General features: G+C 47.0%; 1 protein-coding gene and 1 long non-coding RNA gene across 12 annotated transcripts in view; one reads left to right on the top strand and one right to left on the bottom strand.

Annotated features, from left to right (window-relative positions):
• sox5 (SRY-box transcription factor 5) overlaps nucleotides 1–12,761 on the bottom strand; it is a 45,364-nt gene extending 32,603 nt beyond the window's left edge. For 2 of the 10 annotated variants that reach the window (XM_088366500.1, XM_088366507.1), the window contains exons 1-3: nucleotides 12,344–12,757; nucleotides 6,434–6,632; nucleotides 2,309–2,531 (exon numbers count right to left, since the gene is read on the bottom strand). In XM_088366500.1, coding sequence (XP_088222626.1) covers nucleotides 2,309–2,531; nucleotides 6,434–6,632; nucleotides 12,344–12,420 — 499 coding nt within the window. In that variant the 5' untranslated portion in view covers nucleotides 12,421–12,757. Of the gene's footprint in view, nucleotides 1–2,308; nucleotides 2,532–6,433; nucleotides 6,633–12,343 lie in introns of all 10 variants that reach the window. The other 8 variants (XM_088366505.1, XM_088366509.1, XM_088366502.1 and 5 more) reach the window with 7 other exon arrangements.
• The window catches only part of LOC148379177 (uncharacterized), a 123,178-nt gene that overhangs the window by 53,550 nt on the left and 49,108 nt on the right, over nucleotides 1–20,520 (top strand). For both annotated transcript variants that reach the window (XR_015855320.1, XR_015855321.1), the window contains exon 5: nucleotides 18,040–18,103. This is a non-coding gene — a long non-coding RNA (uncharacterized LOC148379177). The remainder of the gene's footprint in view (nucleotides 1–18,039; nucleotides 18,104–20,520) is intronic.

The raw sequence follows: 20,520 nt of genomic DNA, 5'->3' as shown, positions 1-20,520 counted from the left end.
TACGCCATTGTTATTGTTTAGCATGTGCGCTAGGATTAAGAAAAGTAAAGAGGTGTGGGAGGGGGGGACTGATAGACGGATGAACGAAATCCTTCCACTTATCAAGCTCCCCTTTTTTCCCCTCCTTTTCTTTCTTCCGCTCCTGCTCCTTGGCAGAATGTATCCGCCCTTCCCATTGTCACCCAGTGGAGTGAACGGAGGCGTGAGGGAGCCGCGGCCAGTGTGTGCTTGTCTGGCACAATGGCCTCGCCTAAGTGCTGTCCTATAAAATGCCTCAGTGCGCTCTAAAAGCAAGCCCTTGGATCCCTCACTGCCTTGGACGTAGATGAAGTGCAGTGTGTGTGAGTGTGTGTGTGTGTTGTGCGACATCTGTCATTGACTTGGCATTCTCAGTATGGAGACTGCTGCCTCGGAGCGCTGCGAAGTACGCCGAGCCGTAAAAAAAAAATGGAAACGCCATTGCGCTTGACCTGCGAGGTTGCTAGCGTGCCTGTAAACCTGCTAAGGAGCATCAGGTGAAGGCCGTAAAGGGTGGACCCTCCCTCCATCCAGGATGATAAATAAACCCATCCGTCATTTTTAGCGCCTATGCTAGCAACCGCTAACCAATCAATCCATGAAAGCATATTTGCATATCTCACATATCCAGTTCAGCATCCACATGGACCTAATTCCCAATCCGGCATTAAAATGCATTTATCTAAGCATCCATCCACGAAAAGGAGCAGCAGGGTTAAAGGCATACCCCAAGGGTCTATCCTAGGCACATGTTCATTTCGGTCATTTCTCATCGCCTTCTTGGCTTCTTCCACCCTGTTGCTCTTGAGGTATGTATCCGTGCACCTGGGTTGTCGTGCGGTGTGTGTTCGGAGGGTAGCAGGTAGTCGTGGGAGTAAGATGAATGGCAAGACGGGTCGGGTCGGGCCGTGGGGGACGACAAGGCTAGTCATTTATTAGCGCACGTTAGCAAGTAGAGCAACGCTGGCCGCAAACGCGTGTGACATCTTTTGTGCGTGTGGTCGGCTGTGAAGTGTAGCTCAAGGCCAAGCTCTACTAAGTCCGGCCGGCCTCTCGGTTTCTAGATGTTTATTGTTTTTTTGACCCATTTTGCGCCGTTAATGCTCCTCGGAAAAAGCCGGCGCGACATTGATCCAGCTGGAAGCGATATGTGCGCCGAGCGCTAATATTCCAGGCCTTTCATAATGATTAAAGCCTTCATTAAAATTTCATCCCAACCTGCTGTTTGCCGCTAATGGCCTTTGTGAGCCGCACAGCCAAACAATAGCAAGCCGGGCACAGAAGAAGGATTTTTATCCGGCCTTCAATACCGCCCCTCGCTGTTTTCACTCTCTCTCATCTCCCCACTTTTCCCCTCATCCTTTCTTCCTCGCCGGTTTTTGTGCGCCGAAGGGTCCGGAGGCGCTTTTGTCGGCCCCCGTTTCATTTGAACCCGGAGCCGATAAAACTCCCGGTCGGTCGTCGTCGCCGCTAATGAAGACGTTTTAGATCTTAAGTCTCCGCCTCTTTTATGACACATTCGCTCTCTCTTTTGACCCTTCTCTCTTTCATTGTCCTGGCTGACTCATAAAGATCCATTCTTTTGTTTTTTTTCCACCCTCCCTGCCAGTTCATGAGGTCCAGTGAAGCAGCGAACAACCCAAAACACACCTCAATTACAGCTCAGCCCAACAAACAGCGGTTCATTTTTTTTCGTATGTGTGTGTGGGTGCGCCACAACAGGCCTCCCTATCGACTGGAATAAAAAAAACAAGCAGACAGCAAGAAAGCGGACCAGCGGCGGTCTTGACCGCATTGAAAAGCCAAAAGAAAAGACTGAAAAATAAGGTTAGCACATCACAGCTTGAAATGAAAGCCTGTTGATGCACCGGGAGGAAACTATAGATGCAACACACACACACAAACGCCGAGAAAGGGCGGTAAACACTCTTGGAGTTTTTCTTTCACTGCACTGTAACCTTTCAGGGTTCCGAATGTCACGAGACGCTGCGGAATAACACGAAGTTGTTTTTGTCAAACCAGTAAGGCCAATAAAACGTATTTATACCAGGAGACAGACACCTGTTGGTGATCTCCTTATCGCCATTATCGTGGAGTGACTTAAGCGCCCGGTTATCTGCCAAGGGGTAATTAGAGTTGGCCAAAGGCTAATTTTAACTCCAACTGTCCTGTCAAAAGCCGAGACTTCATCTCGGATGCTAAGGGGCACGCTGACGTCCGCGAGTAAACAGCAAAGCCGGTAGCCATGGTAACAAAAGTAGCCAGCTCGGAAAGAGGAAGCCCGGCTGACCTTCTGGTTCATTCTTGATCAGCTCCTCCATCTTGCGTTGTTTCAGTGTGTCCACCACGTCCGCCAGGCTCCCTTTGCGTCTCTCTGGGGTCCCCAGGGCGCCGGCGCTCGAGCCTCCGTCGCTGCACGGCCGGCACCCGGCGCCGCCTTCGTCTTTGCCCGGTGAGGTAGCATTGTGCAGGGGGTAAGGGCTTAGGGAGTTCCCCTTGGAGCCGTCCAGATCCTGAAGGCAGGGGGGAGAAAATAGTCATTAGCATCATGATTTCCCTCCAAATAAGGAATCTTGCCATTCGTTCTTTCTCCGAGCCCAGCACGCTTTCATCCCTTTCCATTTTTTCTCCAAAGTTAGGCCACACTATTCTTCACTGGAATCTGCTTTTGACTGACTGACTTGGAGGTACTTGACAGAACGAGCACATGAAACAAACAAACGAATAAAATCATCTCGGACGCACGCTAGCGCTTTTTTGTTACAAAGGCTTCAGTAGCTCGGCTTTGAGCCGCGTCCAATGTTATCGTACTCGGAAGGCGAGAGTTTCGGCGACGCTACTTGTAAGATTTGGAATTTGGAACTTTGTCAAGCTGTAGATTTATGGAAGGACTAAAATCACAAAAGAGCGAACAACTAGATTGACAGCTACAAAATAGCATCTCGCAAAGTTCTTTCACCTGTGAAGAACTTTTCCGAGCCTCGAATCCAACCAATGAATAAAACCCAGGATTAATTTTGATCAACTTTCGGATCGGCCACTCGCAGGTCGTGACAGCTTGAACGGCGAGTACAGTCCAAGCTTTCAATCCAATCAAGGTGGCATTTGTTTGGACGACTAACTTAAGACCTTCTCAGCCCAATTAAAAGTGACACTGAGATGGCGCTGCGAAACAAAGCATGCCAACGCCTCCACCAAGACGAAACCACTTGGAACAACCTCAAATTCGACACCTTGATTGGCTGAATTTTGCAGAAAATAATCTTTGGTTGTAGCCCGATTGTGATGCCAAGTTTTATTAAAAGCCAAATTTGATGGGATCATTCCAGGGCGAGGTTAAGTGAGTCAGTCAGTCAATCCGCCAACCAGTCTGTCAGCTCAGCTCTTTGCATACAGAAGAAGGGTCAATGGTCCACGCAGTTAATCTTTGGCTAATCTCAACGCCGGGCGGCAAGCGACACACATCCCGCCACGTACAGGTGCACGTGACGTCGACGACGGAGCTCACCAATGTGTGGCGCTCGCTAATGATTAACTTGCAACACCGATCACAGTCCACATCAGAAGATAACCCGTAAAATGACAAATAAAATACCCCGTAAATAGGAAATCCTCCGACGTCAGATTTTAATATTGACCAAACGGGTGCAGCCGAGCCATTATCACTTGGAATTCCCCACACTTGACCGACTCGCTCTCTCTTGCTTCGATCGTGTGTTTTAACACTCTGAATAAGTCAGCACGCTCAATAATTTATTAATTCTCCCAACATTCCTGCACATGCTTGGTGCACTCAGCATGATGTGGTTAGTGTGTAACTTCATGTACAACCCCTGAACATACAAAAAAAAATAAATGTATAGAGAATATTGGAGGCGGAGACACGCGTGAGAGTTTTGGCGTGAGCAGCGGCCAACAGCAGCTTTTCCTGCAGTGGGTGAAAAAGTTTCTGGTTGCACGCTTCCTTCTACCCTCTCCGGTGGTACAGATTAGGCTAATTCACACTTCAAAACGAGCGTCTCTGTGATTACGAGTTGCATCATCTCCAGCGCACGCCATGCAAATGAAAACAGGCGGAGGCAGACTGGTAGGAAAGTGAGAGAAGGGGGCGAAGGAGGGACGCACCGGGGGGTGGGGTGGGGGGGGGGGGGCGAGAGAGGTGATGTTATTAGAGGAAATGAGCGCGTTGACAGAGCGAGGAAGCGGGGAGGGAGGAAAGGAGGCATCTTGAAGGCAGCGGTCACACCTGTCACATCCCATTTATCTAATCCAGCGCCTACTTAAAACCGACGCGCGCTTTCTTTCGAGAAAGATGTCGTGCAAACAAAAACAAACAAGAATGAGAGAAGTGTGCAGCGGCAGGGTGGCGGGGAGAGAATCCCATTCTGGGATGTCATCTCACTCGGAAGGTCATTTCCCGGTGGCGGCGAATTAGCCGGCAGTCGTGACCCCCCCCGTGTAGGACCCCCTCCCTCCATTAGGAAGCATTACATTATGCATGCGTGAAGTCGGATAGACAGCCTCATCCCGAAGGCTACGGAAATGGAGTGCGTAATCCACGCAAGTGACTTTGCATCCAAGACAGAAGATGTTCCAAAGCGGTGTCAGTCAGGTGCGCCGCCGCCGCCGCCGCCGCCACGGCGCTGCTCCTCGGCTAATGCGATTTGTACAACTTTTTCCCCTCATGCATTTATTCCCGTGCTTTTCAAACATCCCTGCTCTCTCCTCCTCAGCAAGTTATGCCATTTTTTTTTTTTGTTTGACACCCAGATCGCCCCCAGGTGCGCTAGCGCGGCCGTGCGCTAACGCTAGCAGCCTGGCGGTGTGGGCGGTTCTGCTTTTAGTTTGCAGATGTCGATTCTCTTCCAAACGAGCGGAACAAAATCTTGATCCCTTTACTGCCTCTGCAATGGAACCGAATTAGGCAACTTTTGTCTCGAGCTCATCTGCTTTCAAAACACTTGACTCTTGCCAGAGAAACACACACACACACACTCGATACTTGTGCTTGACATGTCCCGGGTTGTGCAAGGTGCATGTGTGAAGAAATAATATTCGTCGTGGATCAAGACACGGACAATGTGACAGTGGAAACAGCTGCTCGACTCAAACACACACACACACACACACACACATACGAGAATGTCACTGATCGCTCCTGCAGGGAGGTAAAAGACTTAGCGCCACGCCAGAGCTGCCAATCTCCCGACACACTCGGCAGCCAAACACACACGCCCGCTCGTACGCACACGCAACAAATCTCTTTACATGCCGCGGCTCAACACAAAGTTTTGACTCTGATCTGAACTGGATTGAATCTGGATCCAATCTAGATTGAGCAGCAGTGTGAACACACGGCATGTAATCCCAGATCACTTTCACCTCATCGTCTCATCTCAAAGATAATATTAAGATGCACAAAAAATATCCGCCGTGCTAATTTATTAGCGTGTCGCTGGCATGTGAAATCAACCGCTGCTTGGTGTTAAATCTCTCCGATTGTGCCCAACGCCCTTGAAAAATAAACATTCCAAAATGAATAGGTTTGTAAATATGGGTCATGTTTGCGAAACAATTAGCGCCAGCATGTTTTACATTTTTTTTTTGCAAAGATATGCATAACACTAACATAAAAAAAAAATCCCCCCCCCCCCCGCCAGCCTTATTTGATGTGCTATACCCTCACCTTTATGATTGAACCGCTTTTTACAGATCCACTCGCACAATTACTTGCAATAAAACAACCTTTTAGCCAGATTACAATTATTCAGAAGCTATCATAAACGTACCGGAAGCTTCCAATATGAGTATATTTAGTGTAGCAGGTAAGCAAAGCTGCAGGGCGAAAGGGACGACGAGGTCCGTCGAGCGCTGCCCCGCCCCCTTACAGCCTCACTTCCAAGTCAACCGGCCGCCCAAGAGCCATTCACTCCCCCCCCCGTATCGCTTTTACGCCTATTGTCCTGAAAGGGACAGTGACCCCCCCTCCCCCCGAGTCGCCACTCAACCCACACTCTCATAGTAGCCCTCTCGATTTCACTCTCTTGGAGTCGAGGAGAAAAAAAAAAACGCACAGACGCCCTTCTGCTGTGAGATAAACTCCAAAAGTAGTTCTGTGGCGTCACAATGGCAGATTTGACAGATTGTTGTCGAGAAAGGAAGCAGATCTAAGAATGTTTACCACCGGTGCCAGGACTTTGGTTTATAGCCGGGCACATGCAGAGTCCACAATTGGGAGGGGCCCGCCGCCTAATCAGTTGACTAATTACCAAATTAGCTCTCTATTATAGCCACTGAGCACCTTTTCATTGTTTTACGGCACGTCGGTGCGAGGTTGCGTTTTATTGGCGAGGACACACAAAGAGCTCCACAAAAACAGCCATAAAATTTGACCAAATTTTGGTTCACTTCTTACCGTGTTGTTGGGGGGGCTGTCCAAGGTGCGGAAGGGGGGCGAGCGCGGGGACACCTTACTGCAGTAGGAGGCCAAAGGGAGGTGGATCACGCCACCCAGTCCCTCGCTCTCCTCATCCTCCACTCGCTGTCTGCTGGTTGCTATGGTTACCTCTCCATCTGTCCCCCCATATGGAGAGGCTGGTCGCTTGGAAGACATCCTGGGAGCCAAAAAACAAGGAGAAGGAAGGTAGAATGACAGGGAAGAATTATTTTGGGATTCGGACGGTATATGTAGTATGAAAGAAGTTGTTCTAGTGCTTTCCGTCCTCCACAGGTACTTTTGGAAATTGGCCTCCTCGGAGGACATAAGCAACCGCTAACAATGAAGTTGTTTCGAAATCCAATCCCAAAAAACGGCAAGAAAGGAGCTGAGATTTTTCCATGACATAAATGTTCAGGTTGACTTCAATGATGATTTCATACGTTACCCCGACGGCTGCGATCCTTACAAAAAAAAAAAAAAAACATCCATCAAGTACAAAGCATCTTCTTTCTCGACTACTTTGAGCGATCCGTGCGAACGTTCATTCAGGTGAGAGAACAAAAACCTCCTTCAGCTCTTTGGCGGACCTTCAAACACACTCTTGCGGTGTGTTTACGACGGGGGCCATTCAACGTTTTTCCAAAAGACGGGGGCCATTACTGCAAATGAAGCCCGCTTGCACCGCCATTGTGCGGGGAAATCACCATGCGATGACAATGGGCTTTCACAGACAGAAGAAAATAATGGACAGAGAGAGAAAGAGAGAGAGAGGAGAGGGGGAACAGTATGAACACTGACAATAATATGCGTTTATGAAAACCTCTGGACAATAGGGGGACTGAAGGAAAATGGCTAGCAACACAAGAGCCCCACTGTGTCAATTTGTTACCGTGGCTTTGTTCCCTTGAAAAGAAGCAAAGGATATAAAGCCACATCTATTAGGTGAACTCTGTCTCTCGCGAAGGTAAAATTTGCTTCGGCGAGGTTGAATAGGGATGCGGTGACTATGCAGCAATAATAGAATTTAATGTGCTTCTCAGCGTCGGCTGAGTGCTTTCAGATGCACTTGTCAGCCTTGAAGCCACTGCGACGATGACCCTGGGTAATAGGCAGCTAACGGGGATGGCTACCGGAGAAGAGGATGTGCGGGATTAGTAGAAAGAACCAACAGGTATCTGACTTGCTTTAGCTTCTGATCATTTCCTCTCGGTCGGTCCGCGCTGAAGTGATTAGCCTCGATTGGATTTCTTTTGGACCGAGTGTCTGGCTCGGCGCCGACGAGCAGCCCCTGTTACTAATTCGCTGCTTATTTACCTCATGGCAGCCAAAGTCAAACAATCTGCGGGGAAGGGAAACGTGTGGTGAGGGGCAAAGTTACGGCGCAGACGATAGATGTGTCATTCAGTCGTGTTTTCGTGCGTTGACGGAAATACGCTTGCTTTGACTTCTCATAGGCCGGTTTCGGTTTCGGTAGTATATCACCACCTGTCGCTTTGGCCTGTAGAATACGACTTTCTTAAATGTCACCAAGTGACATTTTTGGGATCCCGGAGTGCGGGAAATGTTATGTCAACAAAGCCCAATGTGCAACAATGAACATATATAAAAGTCCACACAAATTTCGCCGCTTGCAAGTTGCGTACGATTACGGACATTATAAGTAAACGGAGTTATTTCTAGATAATGACAAGTGGGTAGGAATCTTTGTCTTACTCCATTCACACAAGATCCTATGTGACCCAGCTGTGCAAACCAGAGTGCAGACACACACATATACACACAGACGCACAACAGAGGCCCCAACACTGCAGGTCTGTCTTCATCACTGCCTGTTTACTTTGCCTCCCTTCACTGGCTCACACTGAGGCCTTTTGTTTGGCGCACACATACACACACACACACCGACACACACGTCCCCTTGTGTCGCGCACACACCTCCGCCTAATCGTAACCCTATGTACACACACGCGTACGCAGCCGGGGTCACCTTTGAATCACCTCACACACGCTCCGCCATCCGGGGGTGAAAAAAAAAAAATGGGAGGATTTGGAAAACATCAACGACGTCGGTCATATTTTAGTTACGCCGACGGAAAAAACACTCTGCCCCTCCCTCGCCTCTTAATAATTAAAAAATATTAGCATAATTTTGGCTGCTAACATGTCAAGCACAACACTAAAAATCAAAATCGATAAGCCGCCCCCAAAAAAATAATAAGTGACTCCAAACCTTTTGAACAACTTAAATGACAGCGCATCCCTCGATGTATTTTTAAACATTCAATCAAATCAAAAAACACACATCTAATCTGTTGTTTGTCTCCTCCGTTACACGAACTGACGGCCGAAACGCACACACACGGGCTCACACACACAACCGGTGACAGCACTAAGCTGAGATTAGAGCGCCACTTCCCCCTTGGCTTTTTTGATGATTAGCGGCTCCTCCGTTAAGTCGCTCTCATATCACATATGTCCACTGCCGCTAAGTCACTAATCGCAACGGGGACGCGCGTCCATTAACCGGACGGGTAATCGCCCGCGGACGACGGGATAACCGTCTCCGGGCCGGTTCGTCGGGGGCCCCCGTAATCAAGTCGTAAATACACACAGCAAAATCGACACGTGTAGGAAAGTCGGACTGGTGCGTTAGCGCTGGCTGCTAACATCATCATAGCGCTAACTGCTCTTGTTAACTCCTATTCAGGGGAGCGTGGGAGCCCCCTCTGGAGAATTCCGCACGCAGTCAAGTGCATGTACAGCCTCGCTTTAGATTACAAGCCGTATTTCTGCCGTGACACGAGCGGTGCATCCCGGACGCGTGCGAGGTGGGGGGGGTCGAATCCCCAAAGCGTTTTTTTTTATTTCCTTTTTGATTGTGGAACCGGGTTAGGGGCATATTTGAGCCTGGGGCCTTTTTGCATCCGTGTGACACCTCAGCCGGGAATTTAAGCCCCCTGATGTCCCTTTATCCCATCTCGACGTCTCTATCCGTCCCCCCCGGTGTTGTCTTACTTACTGTCCCCTCACAATTAGCTGCTTGCAAGAAGGTCACCACTTTCCCTCCCCCTTAAGGAAATCGTCTAATATCTATTTATAGCGCCGGGCAATAATAAACAAAGTGGACAAACTCAAGCAACAATCGGAATATTTCAACGTCCCGAGTCAGACTATTTATAAGTGCACTGTAACATTTTTGTGCTCTTAGCAATGCATGCTGGATTTTCCCCTGATCAACGCTTTAAGCAAAGTCAGTCCTCACACACACACACACACACACACAAAGCGTCCACTGTGTAAGAGGTACGAAACTGGCCCCGCCGTTAGGCGACAAAAGGCGGGAAGGCACTAAACTGAATGTCATACACACGCAGGAGGGACGGTCATGTGTGTGTTAAATTCCGTGTGTGTGTGTGCATTCGTTCAACATAGGAGCGAGCACTCTGTCCCCGGAAAATTGAGAGAAAATCGACATTGCCACATCACTTTAAAGTCCAGACGAGTGAAGACAGCGCGTGGGAAAATATCGAAGGAAGAAGACAATGTGTGTGTGTCTGAGGGGATGGGTGGGGGGGTCGAGCGAACGAGCGAGGGGGCTTGTTTGAAAGGAGACAGACGGAGAGAGGGAAAAGTGCATCCGGTGGAAGGCATGCACTCCCCTTCTCGTCTTGATGTTTGCGAGGAGGAGGCGAGTAAGCGGCACGGTGTTTATTGAGCGAGCGAGCGACTTTTTCCATTGTTACGCCGACTTTGCTATTTGTTAAGCAATCCATGAAGGAGTCGCGACATTTGTCTCACTGTCATCAACACGTTCACACACATGTGAGCTCATTCTTCGAATGACACACACACACACTGGTTGCTCTCTTTCATTTGTCCCTCACTTTTTTTTTGACCTCCTCCCTTTCTGGCTGCCTCACACACACACACTACCTGGAAAGACAGAGGCTTCATTGTGGAGCTCTGGGAGGGACCTCCAACACTGCCTCCTATTGTAGGCCGAAGGGACCGTGTGTGTATTGGGGGGGAAATAGCGGAAGACCACAACGGCGGATGAATGTTTCCGAGAGTGACTTTTCGGACCCCCACCTCCCCTTCCTTGCTTAGCTGAACTTCGACACCGACCATGTGACCCCCCCCCCCTACACTTGGTTCCTCCCGTGTCATATGACCACACGTATCAATCCACAAATACAACCCCAAACGGCCCCGATTTTCCCCCCCTACGGTCAGCTGACTTCACCCCTGTGGTGGGTCCGAAAAGGGGCTCAGGGGGGGTGGGGGTCTTAGTATTCTCCATTGGTATTTTTTTTCGGACTCCCTCCTCCTCCGCGGATGGAGACACGGTTATCAAGACTCTCCGGGGACGGACAATATGGCCCAGAGACAATGGCCTCCAGTCCAAATTTGTGTATGTGTGTGTGGTAAATGAGTGTGTGTGTGTAAGAGAAAGTAAGGGAGGCCGGACGAGGAGAACACACACAGATAACTTTAATCTCCCCCGTTTAAAAAAAAGCACGGCAAGTTTTTAAACAAACAAAAAAAAAATACAGGTCGAAGAAATCTACCAAACTTTCCCCTGTATTTTTTTAGTGTCTTTAAAATAACCGAGTTGGAAAACTTTAAGAAATAATTTTTAGCGGCGGTTTAAAACTGCCAATCAAAAGAGGGCCCAAATGGAGCGGTGTGAAAAACCAGCAACCCCCCCCCCCTCCTTAACGCCATATTGAAAAATCCCCCTCCCTCCACGACCCCTTCCACCTTTCTACCTCTTCTTCCCTCCATCACACATCCCCGTCTCACTTTTTCTTAGCTTCCTATAACTTTAACAAAGTTTCCCCGCACGCTAAAATACCCAATTTTGACAAAAAATGTCAATTTGATTTCCCAAAAACAAAACACAAGTAACGACAAGAAGCAAAAGTGTGACGAAGCCACTTACATCGCGAGGCACATTGACGAGGCCCGACCAGAAACTCCGACACACACACACACACACACGGTGATGATGGAGTGCATTACTGGAAAGCAACGACTTTTAAGTGCTCCCCACTTAAATCATTGTAATCCCCGCCGTTATCTCTATACATTCCCCTTTAATCCTTTCAATTTTTAATTCCTTCCCTCGCTGTTGTTATATTTCTCTCACCCGCCTCTCAATCACTTCACCGGATTTGATTATTATTATTTTTTTCCGCCGTCATCTAAATGTGTTTTTAATTCTCGGGGGCCCGTAAACCCCCCCCTCCCCTCCCTCTTCTCCGCCGCCTCCTCTCAACTACTGTTTATCTGCGAACAAAAGATTAGTTTCATGAGGCAAAACAGACGGAGACTTACTAATGCAATAAAAGTCACGCAGAAGGCACGGAGGGTGAGGTGTGTGCGTATTAAAAGCGCGGGTATTATGATATTAAAACATTCATCTGGCCTTCACGGGGAGCTGTGCGCTTATTGCACTTGTGTTGACAGTGTGGCAAAAGGGCAAAGTTAGACGCTTCGCACCTTTAAGCGATTAGCATACTCGGGAGGAAAACAAGCGCATTGGACAATAGGATTACAACGTGGGATTAAGTGAAAAATAAACCGCCGTGGGGTGGTGGGGGGGACATGTTGAAAAATAACTTTTTTTGGAAAAGTAACAACCGCAGGGAAATAATCGTCGCGATAAGTGCGGTGAGATTTTAGAAGAAACGCACATGATGATCTCACAAGGGAAGTGAGATGTAAATAAAGTGATGAAAGTGGAGGCGAGGTGATAAGCACTTCTCAGTATTCATTCATTCATTTCGAAATTTTCCACACACACAAGTTGACAACGTCCCGCCGCTCGGTCCTCTCATCAGCCCAAAAAAAGTGTGTGTGTGTGTGTGTGTGTGTTTTACGTACCTGTTACACTCCTGAGGTAGCTCAGGCTCAGTGAGCATGCTGGAGTAAGGGTCCGTCTCTCTCGACAGCAACAACATAAAAGAGTCCCCCAAAAAAAATACTCGACTGACTGGACCGGGTTGGGTAGGTCTCCCCTCAGAACAAGACGGGACAGGAGTGATCCTTCACACACGCCGCCGATTCTCTCTTTCTGTGTACGACTGTGTGTGTGTTCCTCGCTCGCTCTACTCACACACTTTCAGACTGACACCCTCCCTCCTCCTCTCTTGCACTCTCTCTCTCCGGTTCTGTGCCGCTGTCCCTCCTCTTCTCCTCCCCTGGCTGTAGACTGCGAGATCCGGCTCTTAAAGGGCCAGCAGCCGAGGTAGACACGCTGACATCCACGAGGGAAAAGTCCGGAGGGATGGTTAGTTCCTCACATCCAACTGTCATGATGACAAAGTGGATGGTTGACAGATTAAAAAAAAAAAGTATCGTAGAGTCGTCAGCAAGATTCAAAGCGAGGTCAATAACACACATTCACTTCCTGTCGCATTTGCGGTGAGATTTTAATCTGCAAGCGAAGCGATTATTAGTGCAAGAGTGCAAAATGAAAAAAAAAGAGCATTAGTATCGACGGTTGACAGGATGAGGTGAGGTGTGCTGATAAGCTCACACCGGACTGGAAAATATTTCTGGTGACATAACTCCTCGAAACTTAAAACACACGTTAGCAAATTAGCGGTAAGCGTCGGCTAAATAATGTCTAAGATCATCTATCAAAAATGTTTGTTTGTTCAAAGGCCGAGGAAACGTCCTGTTTACATTCTTGCGAGCAATGAAAGTGTCACATGGTTTGTCGTGACGCAATTTGGGATGTTTTGATCATCAATCCTGGTCAAGACAGGTTCCAAACTGATCATCAACTGATTTGGACCTTGGGGAAATCGGCAGTCTTACGATCGACAGATCCAGATCTTTCTACTCGGGCAAACATCCCCAAAAACGATTTCGCGTTCTTTCTTCTTCTGAACTGGAATGCAATTTGAATTTCTCAATAAAGAGACCAACGAATTTTTCTTATAGGTTACAGAAAACACGTTTTCGTCTGAATGTGGTTATTGTCATACCTGTGGCAATAAAAAAATAATAATTTGAATAGCCTGGTACGTTTTCCCACAACTTTGAAATAAAACACATCCGAGAACCGTCCTTTTTATTTCCATGCCTCCAGAATGAGTCAATTGATTCTTCTGTGTGCATTTAATTTGCTTATAAGCAGACAGCTGAACACTTTCAACACATGCCGGCCGGCCGCTCTCATTCATGAACGCACACACACACCTTAGCCCGTCAACACACACCCCCATTGTGTCCTCAGGTGTGCGTACTGTACATGTTGTGTGTCAGGGGTGCACGCTGTTCTTTGCCTCTTTGTGCTGTCACTCATTATTAGTGGTGTGTGGTCTGCATGTCACACATACGGCCAATCCAGCTATTGTTCCAGCGAGTGGAGAGGAAAGCGGAGTTGACAGACTGCCACTTCTGTAATACTTAAACACACACACAAACGGGCGGAATGGGAGGGTGGGAAGCCAGTTTTGTCACTGTACACTTAAATTCGGATTGCATAATGAAGTGTTGGAAAACAAGACCATTGGATTGGTGAAAAAAAATGGAGGTCAAGGTTCAAATCATTGGGCAGCCATAAGATGAAAAATGAACGAGCACCTTACACGTGGTTCCTAAAACCGACGAGTCCGACTTCCTCCCCGCTCCACAGGCAATATGAAAAATGCCAAAGTCAACAACAATCAGGTGCGTTCGTTTTTCTATTTACTTAATCCAATTGACGGTCAAATGGGAAGAATACACTCCGCTCCGGAATAATTGAATCACATTCCACCGCTAAACGGGGTATTGATTGGGAACGGCAGCTCTCCTTGACCCTGCAAAAAAAAATAAAGCTGCGAAACAAATGATAATCTCATTTATGCATTAGTTTACCTTAGAAGAGATTTTTTCCATCATTAGGGAAATTCATTCAATTTATTTTTTAGTCGACTAAAAAGCACACACAATGAAACCGTTGATAGGGGACCAGGACCCTAACAGCTGTAGCGCATTAGGGGCGCAGGGAGACGGCCCGTAAACAAACCTAGCTAACACTCGATCTCTTGCAAATGATCAGAAGGTTCTCTGGAGAATCTTGAAAATATTCTGAATGAGGAAACGTTGACAGTGAAGTTGGTTTACGACTAAAAGTGCGGAGAAAATGAGTCAAGTCGTCACCTGATTTTTAAGAAAATAAATAACCTTATAGTAGGAAAAATACGGTTGCCACTATTTGACAAATATGCAACAATTGCCGGTGGTGCGAACGCTTATCTCCATCCTTTGATATCAATACCTCTCCTCGAAGTAGCGGAAGAGCGAGCGGGGGGGGAGATGTGGGCGAGGGGGGGGGCGAGCACGTCCTGTGTGAAGTCGGTTTATCGTGGGTGGACAGTCGAGAGCCACATGTGAAGGCACGAGTGGCGGGCTATTAAGATAGAGGCGCTATCTTTTAACGCCAGCGCACGGTTAATCCCGAAACGGGGGTCTCCGGACACTCACGGTCGTATTCACCAGCGCGCTAATCCTCTTGCTAGCACTTCCAAATACGGTCATGCTAGCACCATGCGCTAAGTGCAGTGCGAAAAGGGCTTACGGTGGACAAAACAAAAAGTGACGGCGAAGTTGCACGGGAAATTAATTAACAATCTGCGCGCTTTGTGCAAATCTTAACTCATTACTAATTAGCCGGATTAGATTTTGTTGTTGTTGTTTTTCCCCCCTCGTCCGTCTCGTCCCGCTCTCTCCTTGAAAACATGAAGGCGGTTAATTAGGCTGCTTCTGGAGTCGTTTGTTGGTATTGTGCGGCTGGAGTAGACAATGCAAGAAGCGGCGGGGTTAATGGAGAGACGACAACTGGAAAGTGAATGATTAACCGAGAAAAAATAAAAATACGACAAAATTTGAATACCGCAGAGGATTTGATGTGCTAGCTTTTCATGATTAATATCGAAAATACAAATACCGGCGACCAATCCAGGGCCTTTTATCGCATCGCTAACTAGGAAGAACTCCAGCGGCCTTCGTGATGTAGATGTTCATCAACCCAATTGAAACGTACTTATGGAGTATCTTTTGTTTCGCTCTTTCCCCCCATCGGAATCTCAAAGCTGTCAAGCTGTTGCCTTTTTCAGTTTTGGTCTGAAAAGGCGGATTTGGCAACTTGCTTTTTTTTTTTTTTACGTTTACGCACCAAATCGCAGCACTTTGTGTTTCCTCCACGTCAAAGCACAAGCTCAACCCTTGGATTGATGCGCCCTGGCAGGAGTGTACTTGCTCTCAGGGAATAGGACAACGTGTGCAGGAACAGGCGCGAAAAGAATCTGGAGTGAGACGGGAAATCTTTTGCTGATTTTCTACACGGGCTTTGTGGTCCTGGAAGGCTGTTTAGATGTTTTTTTTTTGAAGACTATTGGGTGAGAACAAGAGAGAAGAGATTGCGCTATCCACTGCCTGGGGGCTCCGCTGAGCCGACGCGTTTTTAAGCCGCCACTGTTCCTTGCCTAACAATAACGCCCACTAGTTTTAATTTAATTCTGTCATCTTTTAAATAATCCACTTCCATTTTCTTCTATGTCACAGATGGAAGAAAATCTAATCTTATCGCATCCACGCAAGAGTACCTCCTTCCTTCATCACCTCCCCCCGATAGGGGACAATGTGCGATTACTTACTGTTGCAAGAATGCAGGAAGGGAAAAATAAACAAGTTGCCAGACATCAATTTAAAAAACAAAAAGAGAAGTCGACTTACCTTTCGTAAAGATCCAAACATCACACACGGCGGCTGCCCACGGTAAGCAGCATGTAGCCTACACCCACTCGCCATCATTACCCGAACACAAGGCAGCGCGTTCTTATGCTGCGGACGATATTTACATGGATATTTACATCAGGCCCGACGTCGCGCTCGGTCCGCATCCCTTTGACGCGTCCCACTTTGACTTCCGACCATTAACCATCACCGCAGGTACACCCGTCCAGCAGGCCACCCGACAACGTTAGCCGCGTTCGGGGCTTTCATTTTCACACCAGTGTGGATAATATCGGCCTTAAACAATTGGGAATATTTTAAATAGTTGCCGACTTTGGAATCGGAATTTAAGTTTACGCTTGGAAGCAGCGTGAAGTCAGACAAATGGTATCAAGTGGAGTAACCCGAGGAGGAATGTTTGGTAATATAAATTAATCCGGTTGCTTGGACACAGCAGGGAAAGAATTTCTACGTTTGAGTGATTGATGGTAAAAGTTTTATCTGTGGCTAATTATCCTTATTAGGGGGGAAAAAATCAAGAATGGGCAGGCAAATTTTAAGATTTGGGTGAGTCTAAGGAGTTTTTATTTGGGAATTTAGTCTTAAGCAAAAATAGAAATAACAAAAACGGACAAAATTTTGTGTTTATTTTTAGACTGCTGAATTTTTGCCACATTTTTTTGGCTTCTTAGCCAAAAATTGAAAATTTTGTACGATTTTCCTTAAAATAAATCACACAGATATTAATAATCTTTAAATTTCGCAAATTCTGGATAACTTAAAGCGCCGTAAAAACCTCCTACTATGACATTATATGATTTCATATGTTGACGTGTTTAGTATGTGATGACACCATAGAGTTTATTTAAACATCAAAAATGCAATTGTGCATATTGTTGCCCCCCCCTCCCTTTTTTTTTTTTGTTCTCACTGTGGGAACACACTGGCACACAGATGGTTAAGCCCACCCTTGTGATGAGTGGGCCGGGTGGGAGGTTGAGGGGGTTGGCGCCGCAGATGGCACAGAGGGCATCGCCAATCGGTCCCCGCGACCGCACAAACGTGCGTATCGAGAGCTATAATCGGTGCGGGAGGTGAGGAAGTGATAGAAGATGTGGAGGTGGGTGCGCATTGTGCGCCGCCGAGCACGTGTGAACGCCGTTGATCTGGTGTGTCACACAAAAGCCGCCGGATGCTCGCCGCCACCTCTGCCCACGCCGTGCCACAGCGAGAGGCACGGCCGGGCCTGCCAGAGGGTCCTGGCAACGGCGTGCGTGCCACTCTAATTTCGTCTACCAAGGCGCTCTTTTGACACGGAGGCACGAATACGGCACTTGGGGCGCACCTTTTTCACAGACGGAAAAAGACAATCCGCCAATAGTGACGATTTCGAAATCATCGGATTTGATAGGATTTCACAGGAAGTCTAGATTTAGAGTTGTACCGCTTTGTGCAGGAACATACTCGGTAGAGGCAGAGAAGGTCCCCAACTGAGCTCCAATAATAGTCGTCGTTCCCCCAAAGCAGAAAAAATATCGGAATATTGTCGTACGTTCTGTTTTTATGTATTCCTGCTGCCTGAGTGTTTGAGTAGGGGTGTTAGCTTAACACTGATGCTAATTTTTGTTAGCCTGTCATGTTTGCTAGCTGTTACGCCGGTGACTTATTTGTAATCAAGTTTTACTATAACACTAAATGTTTCAGTTTAAAGTTTTATTTCAAATAATAATCAAAAAGAGGCAAGACTGTCAAGCAAAAACACAACATCGATTCGTCCCGTTCGATCTGTTTGCTAATCGGATGCCAAGTCGTTAGCATCTGACAAATGGGCTTTTTTTTTTGTTTTCCAGGGATGGATATTCCAAAATAATTCACTCAAATCTTTTGATTGAAGTCCATGCAGGAGAACAGAAGGTAAGCAATGTTTTTTTTTTTAATTGTGTGTTTCATAAGTTTAAAATCTTGATTTCCCAATATTGTGGATTTTTGGGGGTGGGTTTGCAACATAAGACAATAAACCAGGTTCCACCAAACTCATAACTCACCTGCATGGTGGCACACAAGCACAATACATGGAAAGCAGGTCATTGTGAAGGTACGATTACGACCTGACCCAAGCAAACAAAACACACACCGGTCCCCCCCCCCCCCCCCCCTCCTCTCTCATTAGGAAGACCCTACCATGAATCCCTAATGGATCAGCCTTTGATATGCAATGACGACTAATTCCCTCCCGTGTTCCGCTCTCGGCAGACAGCGCCGTCATTAGACCACCGCGCCATCTTCATCATTTAGCCCCGCCACAAGTTTTGAATCTTTACCTAAATTACTGCCCTCACTTGTCATGTAATTAGAACAATATTTACATAAAAATATTTGAAAGATGTATCATTAAAAAAAAAAAGGCAATAAGGTGATGCCTAATTTGCTCGTGCCACTGTTTGTCTGCATAAGTTATTCTACCAAGTCATGAGGGAAAAAATCGATGAGAAATACGGTATTATTTCGACTTGGCGACCCACCTCCCACTTCCTCGCCGCTCTCTGTTTGTTATCAGTCTATTACTATGTCCACAGTCCATTCTGTGGCTATTAAACATGGTGAACGACCTCACCCCTGCTGACCCCTGCCCGCTAATGGCGCAAAAACACACTAAATGAAAGTCAGCTGGCCGGGGATGGCACACCTCCCCCTTTTATTCGAATCCATTCTTACTCAACTCAGAAATCATTCGTAGACGTAATAAAAGCCAGGTTGTACTTTTGTGAGTCATTAGAATACATTTTAAAAGTATATTTTGCCACAAAAATAAAGGTCCCTATGGATTAACCGTATTGAATCCGAAGCAGCTGATGTGAAAAGGCTTGTTTCTTGGAGACGGAGGCCATTAAACACTAGCGACCGTTTCCACGGTGACCACTTATCACCGGTTCATCAGTCAGTCACGGGTGAGAAGCAGAGGCTCCGGTCACCTGAAAAGAGCAAACCGATTGATCGATGACAACGAAACATTGGCTTGAGTTGACTCTGACAAGCTACTTAAGTTTCTTAAATCAAGCATTTCAGTTTTTGATCATGCTAATATTCATTATTACTTTAATGGGTACGTACCGATACCAGGTATCGATACTGGTATCGACACTTAAATTGCTAACTTGGAATTTATTATTGTTATGTTTGCGGGGGGGTAATTTTAGGTATCAAAAGTATTTTCTGCAATTTTTTGGAATATACAAATGCGTCGTTTTCCCTCAGAAATATTCCGTTGGCTATCTCAGTGAATTATGTCGACTGAAATGTTTTATTGGTACATGGCTGCCAGTGTTTACCCTGCAGATATATTTTGTTGTAAAATAGTCTAGTTAATGTGTTACATGACTCGTGCACAACTTCTGAAGTCGAGAGCGGCGGTGATAAAACTTCCAATTGTAATCAGCAAAGCAAATCTGGCCATAAAACAACTGTACAAATCGTGTATTGTATTACAGCACTTTTTTTTTTTTTTTAAATAATGATACGTTGATTGGCAGCAACATGGCACGATTGTATTAAAAGTCCCGTCGCTCGCTCGCTCGTCGCCGGCGATAATGAGGATGTTTTCTGTCCCGGGTTCAATCAGCGAGGCGAGCAGATGCACGGTGGCGTCGCAGATGTGCGCAATTGGAGTGACATCTGAAAGTAAAAACTCTCGAGCCTTCTTCGCCACGTCGCGAGCTCCTGTTTAGAAGCGATTTCCTGGCGGCGCCGACTCCGGGAGCGGGAAAAATCTTTGGCACGGGCCTCGGCTTTGAAGCGTTTTGGAGGGAGATGACATGCGAAATTAGGAGGGAAGATTGTCGCCCTCTCCACTTTGAGCATTAAACGGAGCGGAGGGGGGAGGGGCTGTTTTTTTTTTCCTCCCATCGTAAAGATAAACGCCACCGAGGGGGCACGCCGCAGTCCCTCAACAACACAGATTACCTTGTCTGCGCCCGTTCAGAATCTGTTCGGATCTCCAGCCGTTTGATTCAAGTTTGGATTTTTGTTTTTCTTTACACGCAGGTACTTCACAACTTGGTCCCTTCCAACTTTTCAAATGGCAATTGGAATCAAAAAAAGAGCCAAACCGTCCATTTGCCAATTTAAAAAAGTCGTTCTTATGCCAGGAAATCATTTGTTCGAGACAACAGCGATACAGGAGACGAAAATCTATCATTTGAACATATGGCACCATATCAGAGCCGCCATGTTTTTATTCCCCCCCCCCCAGTTATTATTTATTCCCGTAATTATGGTATGGATGTATCAGGTGTTTTGGGCTGACGACGGCAGGAACCGCATCCCCAAAAAAA

The sequence above is a fragment of the Syngnathus floridae genome, chromosome 22 (genome assembly GCF_059516105.1).
Source record: "Syngnathus floridae isolate MCC-2025c chromosome 22, RoL_Sflo_1.0, whole genome shotgun sequence".
Lineage (NCBI taxonomy): Eukaryota > Metazoa > Chordata > Actinopteri > Syngnathiformes > Syngnathidae > Syngnathus > Syngnathus floridae.
This window is presented reverse-complemented; position numbering and strand designations above follow the sequence as displayed.